The sequence below is a fragment of the Myotis brandtii genome, unplaced genomic scaffold (genome assembly GCF_000412655.1).
Source record: "Myotis brandtii unplaced genomic scaffold, ASM41265v1 scaffold389, whole genome shotgun sequence".
Taxonomy (NCBI): Eukaryota; Metazoa; Chordata; class Mammalia; order Chiroptera; family Vespertilionidae; genus Myotis; species Myotis brandtii.
Window position 1 is genome coordinate 811869 of NW_005364914.1, and position 6629 is coordinate 818497.

The window sequence follows — 6629 nt, forward strand, 5'->3', positions numbered from 1 at the left end:
GAATGAACTCATTTCTTACTTCATAAAAATTAATTCAGTGGCTCAGTTGTCTGGGTGTCATCCTGTGCACTTACAGATTGCCAGTTCTATTCTGGTCAGGACACATTCCCCAGTTTGGGGCTCAATCCCCAGTAAGGGGTGTGCAGGAGGTAGCTAATCGATGTTCCATTCTCACATCAATGTTTCTCTCTCCCTCTCCATTCTTCTCTCTTTAAAAATCAGTAAAAACATTTTGAAAAATTACTTCAAGATAGATCATAGAACTAAAAGGAAAAGCTGAAACTATAAGGCTTTTGGAAGAAAACACAGGAGAAAATCTTTGTAACTTAACATAAATAAAAATTTCTTAGGAAATAGTAAGAACCATAAAAGAAAAGTTCAAAGTAATTTTTAAATTAAACTAAATTAAAAACTTAAGTTCATCAAATTGGGAGAAAATATTTACAGAACATGTAAGTGCCAAAGGACTTATCCAGAATATATGAAGAACTCCTACAATTTGGTAATAAAAGATAAACTCAATTTTAAAAATTGTTTCTTCAATTAAGAGTGAGGTTGAACTCTTTATGTTTATTAGCCATTTGTATTTCTTCAGTGAATTATCTTTTCATGCTTTGCTCATTTGTATATTGGGTTGCTCTATCTGGTTGAAGATATTGTGATAAAGTGATAATCATTGGTATTCACAATTGATAAAAAATGTGTTTTTATATGGAAAAAAATAAAAATAAAAATCAGGGAGAAAAGTCAACAAAAGATAAAGCAATGGCCATAAACACAAAATAACACTGAATATCATTAGTTATTAGGCAAATATAAACTAAAACTCTACCTGCATACCCATGGGAATGGCTAAAATTAAAGAGTGACACAACCAAGTGTTGGTGAGAATGTGGTACAACTAGTACTTTCATGTAAAAAGGTACAAATATTTTAAGAAACAATTTAGCAGGCTCTTAAAAAATTCAAAATAGACAACAGCAATTTCATACTTAGTATTTATCCATAAGAAATAAAGACACAGGAACTAAGTTAAAAAGGACTCATACAAGAATGTTTATTTTATCTTTATTCACAATAGCCAAACCCTAGAAAGAAACCAAATGTATAACAGTGTGTGGTATCATGGACTATTAATCAGTAACAAATTCATGAAATACCAATACACCCAACATAGATAACTCTCACAGATTCTATGAGAGTGAAAAAAGCCAGACACAAACCTACACATACTGTATGACTCTATTTAAATCAAGTTCTACAACAGGCAAAACTAATTTAAGGAGAACAAAACAATGGTGACCTCAAGTAGGGATGTTGTGTGTGAGGTAAAAGTAATTTTATCTTTTTCTAATGTTTATCTAGTCTTCTGAAAAAAGACCTAACTTTTCACCTATGATGCCTGCCACCTTCATCATGTACTTTCCACTCTATTTTACTTCATTGTTCTATTAATGCCTCACTACTTCACTGCTTTGATTAGAGAAACACAATGTTTTCCTATCAAATAAGGCTAATCAATGCCCCCACTCCCACCCCAACTCCACTACTTATTATACTTTTATAGGGTTTTCTTAGCTATCTTGAGCAAACACCCTGCCCTCTTCTCCTTCCCACCAAAATTTACTTTAGAATCAACTTTTCTATCTTGTGGGGAAAAGCACTGATTTTTATAATTAGGTAAGCATTAAATTAATCTGGAGAAATTGAGTTATCCTGATCCAAGAACTTGGGATGTCTTTCCAGTTGTTCCAAGTACAGTTTTGTTATCCATTAGGAGTATTTTAAAGTTTTCTTTGATAAAAGTTTTGAAAAAGATAAAATTGTTAAGTTTCTCTTATATTATAAGATAGCCTCACTCAAGATCACCATTGTAACATTTCTTGTTACATTTATTCTGAGGCATTTTGTCTTTCTGTTGCTGTAATAAATGGACATTTGTTCCCATATCTTCCAACTGGCTATTACCTGCTTATATGAAAGTTACTGTTTTTGTTCATTAATTTTACATTCTGTTACTTCACGGAATTCTCATTGCTTACATTAATATTTTTTTCTATATTGACTTAATTTTTCCCATGTACCTTTTTCAATTCTTATGCGTATAAACCTTCTCCTTGTCTTACAGTGGCTAATATCTTTAATTTATTGGTATTTGTGTTGAGGTGTGAATGTGTGTTTGTGAACTTTTAATGTTAAAAATATACTATCAAATCCATATTATTGTTTTACTTCAAACTGGTGATGAATTCTCTCTAGTGAGATAAAGCATCTCTGACCTGTTTTTCCCCCTAATGATACATTGAATATGATGCTAGTCTCTGAAGGGTGCTTCACTGCTCTAATTATCCAAAGTAACCTAAGAGTTGGGTTATGTTTTTTTGTGTGTGTTTTTTCTAAATCAAAATGAAGGTAGAATCTCACACTGCCTTGACAATTAACGAGGCAGTATTTTCCTTCCTCTGATCTATTAAAGTGATGAAACAAATGTATTAATAAAGCACATAATATTGAACTGCCCTATATTCTTGCAATGAACCTCATTTGATCATGGTATGTTACACTTAATATGCTGTTTAATTTTATTTTGAACATTTAAATGAAAACTGGTCTGTAGTTTTCTTTTTTAGTGTTATCTTTATTTAGTCAGGATTTGATATCAGTATTTAGCTTAAATAAAAGACTGGATGTTTTTCATACTTTATGTTCTGGAATAGTACTAGAAGTATGTGTACTGGAATTATATACTCTTTGAGGTCTCAAAGAGTATGTGAAAGATTTCTGGGCCTGACTGTCCTTTGGATGATAAAAAAAATTTAAAAGATGAAAATGTCCCAAGTTAAAGAAACATGTATGAAAGTTGTACTGTATGTCTAGAAATTCTATATTGATCTATGAGCCTCACGTTTTTGTCTACTCTTAGAGCAAGTATCTAAAGGCTTAGCTCAAAACAAATTAAAAACCTTTATAAGGAATCCAACAAAGGAATAGTAATGAGACAATACTTCATTTAAATTGATTATCAAATATTATATAACATAAAATGACATAAAATTCCACAACTTAATTTTTATATGAAACTATAGGTTACACTTACTATGTAAATTAAGGATTTCTAATATTTTGGTATGTATAAATTAAATAGATGCATTAACAGAGTAAGTCCAACTTTCAAGTTTTCTTCTTAGCATCATGTCTAACTGGAATTCTCACAATTTTTAAGAAAGGTTCTTTGTAGCCTGGTCAGTGTGGCTCAGTGGTTGAGCATCACCTATGAACCAGTAGGTCACAATTAGATTCCCAGTCAGGGCACATGCCCAGGTTGCAGGCTTAATCCCCATGGGAAGGGGGGTGGGAGGGGGCATGCAGGAGGCGGCCAATCAATGATTCTCTCTCATCATTGATGTTTCTATCTTTCTCCCTATCCCTTCCTCTCTGAAATCAATAAAATATTTTTTAAAAAAGGTTCTTTGTAACTATTTTATCATCAGTGTTAATGATGTTGTTTTAACTGCTGCTATTCTTTAAGTCTTATTTTTGTCTGTACTTTCCTTGAACTCCTTGAACACTGGAATATAGAGATGGATAGAGGCAGGTAGGCCTTTTAATAAAGCTAAAAAATAATTGGGTCAAACAAGTGAGAGAACCACTCTTTCTGGAGTTTCCTATATGTATTTTTAAAGAAATTAAATACCATAAAAGACATTTAGTCAATATAAAAACTATAAGAAAATGTAGTATACCAAGTATAAATACTAAACATTCACCAGTCACATAATACAAGACTAAGATAATTTACCATTACAGTATTTTAAATGTGGTAGAGAGCATAGTAAGCAAGTAAAAAAACAACTTACCATTTGACAGCTAAATTCTGTACCTCTCCATTTTTATCTTCCAGTAACTTCAAAATCATTTTCACTACTTTCCTTTCACTATCATCATCCAACTTGATAGAATCTTTCTGCAGTTCTGTCATCAAATCATTTGTAGCCATAAACCTACCAAAAAATTAAAATTCGTTAATTTCAGTAAGGTATCATTACCCAAAATTATCTTTCCCAGGTTAGTCTTGATTTCACATTTACTGACAGACCCTACAGTGAGTGATCTTTCATTCTAATTAATTGCAACACTGCTTTTAAGGGGAGAAGAGCTCCTCCTAATTTTTTCTTTGCATGCGATTTGAATTTTAGCTAGGAAGCCTTTAACTACAAACATTAAGAATACCTTCTTAAGTAATACTGTGTGTTACATATTACATATTACAAATTAATACAAATTCTCATCTCCATCCCAACTCCTACCACTAGGTATCAGGTGTCTTTTCAAAGTGGTAATGAGGTGATTCTGGAAAGCTGTTCCACCTGACATCCAAGCCCCTCCCTTTAAGAACCACTGCCAAAGGAAGGTTTAATACTGAACAGCCTGACAAAATCCCCACTGATCAACTGTCTAATCTCAGTTTTAAATAAAAGGACTGAACAGAAGATATAAATAAGGTAAACAGACTTGCAGATTTCTTCCCTTATACCTCACCAGACAGTTCAGTGTTTTAAAAGTAATTTCGCAGAATATCAGATAAGCCCATTGAAATAAAACTCCAAAAATCTGTTTAAAGACCAAATGAATTTTCCCCATAATTCTTGGCTCCCCTCTACCTAAAAAAAGAATCTAACAGAAATAACTACTTAATGCCTTTTTCTTTTATTTCAACCAGATCCAGTTTGAGCAAAATTTAAATATTTTATGTTTCATGCAGAAATGCCAAAGATCCATGTTTAAATCAATTAAAAACAAATTAGAGCTAAAATGATAAGTTTTTTGACAATTTCCCCAATTTCTTAATCAGACTACTTTAGTAATGTATGTATCTATTGGGATTTTTATCAGCTATGCAGATAATCTGGCAACTTAGGCAATAAGTTATGTGGCAAGAATTTGGCAAAAGAACTTAATTTAGCAATTCATCAATTATAAGACAATTTAAGGATAAGTCCAGTAATTAGTATGTTCATTTAATGCTAACTTCACAGTTTAAAACTATATGCAAGCACAATTCTTACCAAATTTTGTAAAGGTAGTTTGGTTCTCTCCTGCATGCCCCCTACTGGGGAATCAAGCCTGATACCAGGAATGTGCCCTGACCAAGAATGGAACTGTGATATCCTGGGAACTGGGTCAACACTCAACCACTGAGTAACACTGGCAGATTAAGCATGTAATAATTCTCCTAATTGGAAGCCCCTCTCCATTTTATATGACAAAAGTATATTAAAACTACATAATATTCTGGAAAGTAAAATAAAACAAACTGAATAACACATGAAGGCAGGCATTTTTACACAGAAAACAATTAAAAGCATCTTAACCATTTTACTTAGATAAAATTCATTAAATAACCATAGTAATTAGCACCTCTAAGAACCCCTGAAATGCTAATCATGTTAAAGAAAAACATGATGACCATCAATTTCAGTAAAAAAGCAGATAAGCCCAATCTAGAAAAATGTTTTGGTTCCGGGATCGATCCCCAGTAGGGGGCGTGCAGGAGGCAGCTGATCAAAGAATCAACCTGTTGCTTAGGGTTTTATATATCCTATATAATAAAAGGCTAATATGCAAATCGACTGAATGGCAGAATGACCAGTCGCTATGAAGCACACTGACCACTAGGGGGGGGCAGACGCATGCAGGAGTGGTCAATGCACTCCCATAGGGGGAGCGCCACTCAGCCAGAAGCGGGGCTCACAACTAGCGAGTGCAGTGGTGGTGGCGGAAGCCTCTCCCGCCTCTGCGGCAGTGCTAAGGGTGTCTGACTGATGGCTTAGGCCCGCTCTCCGTGGGGAGCGGGCCTAAGCCGTCAGTTTGACATCTCCCAAGGGCTCCTGGGCTGTGAGAGGGCGCAGGCTGGGCTGAGGGGACCCCCCACCGAGTGCACAAATTTCGTGCTCTGGGCCTCTAGGATAGATATAAAAGGCTAAGTATCCATCCATCAACCGGTAGCTATGATGCACACTGACCACCATGGGGCAGATGCTCAACACAGCAGTTGCCATGACACGCACTGGCCATTTAAAAATAAATGGCACCACAGACCTGTCGCCGACAAACCAATACTCGGCTTCCCCTAAGTGGGACACAGGCCCCACCCCCACCCCAGAGTGACACCCCACCAAATTGCAGCCAACGCTACCAAGACCCCATGGCGCAAAATGCAGCCCATAGTCCAGCCAAGCCCAGAAACGGTCGCTGTGGGAACCGGGTAATGATGTCACGTAGCAACCCTGGCTCCCTCTCCCTAGCAACTAGCCTCCTTGGAGTTTCTTCAGCCCAGGAACCCGACTTGCTTTATAGCCAGGTGCAAACACTTTACAGTTTAACCAAATGTTTGTGAAGCATTTTCCTGTGCTTCATTTCCTTTGATCCTCACAGAAGTCCTGGAGTAGGCAGATAGGAGACTTGGTAGAATCTTATTATCTTTTCATTAGCAAGACACGAATAGTGATATTAAAATATTTTTTCTAATTAATTTCCTTTCAATGTGCATGAATCTGTGCACTGGGACACTAGTATTCTAATAAAGAAGTCTCCTGATTTTCAAAAAACTATTAATGGTTAACTTTTTT

General features: G+C 35.3%; 1 protein-coding gene across 2 annotated transcripts in view; it reads right to left on the bottom strand.

The window, feature by feature from the left end:
- CAND1 (cullin-associated and neddylation-dissociated 1) overlaps positions 1-3998 on the bottom strand; it is a 53973-nt gene extending 49975 nt beyond the window's left edge. For both annotated transcript variants that reach the window (XM_005872679.2, XM_014544924.1), the window contains exon 1: positions 3858-3998. In XM_005872679.2, the coding sequence (XP_005872741.1) occupies positions 3858-3997 (140 nt within the window). In that variant the 5' untranslated portion in view covers position 3998. The remainder of the gene's footprint in view (positions 1-3857) is intronic.
- Positions 3999-6629: the final 2631 nt, after the last annotated feature.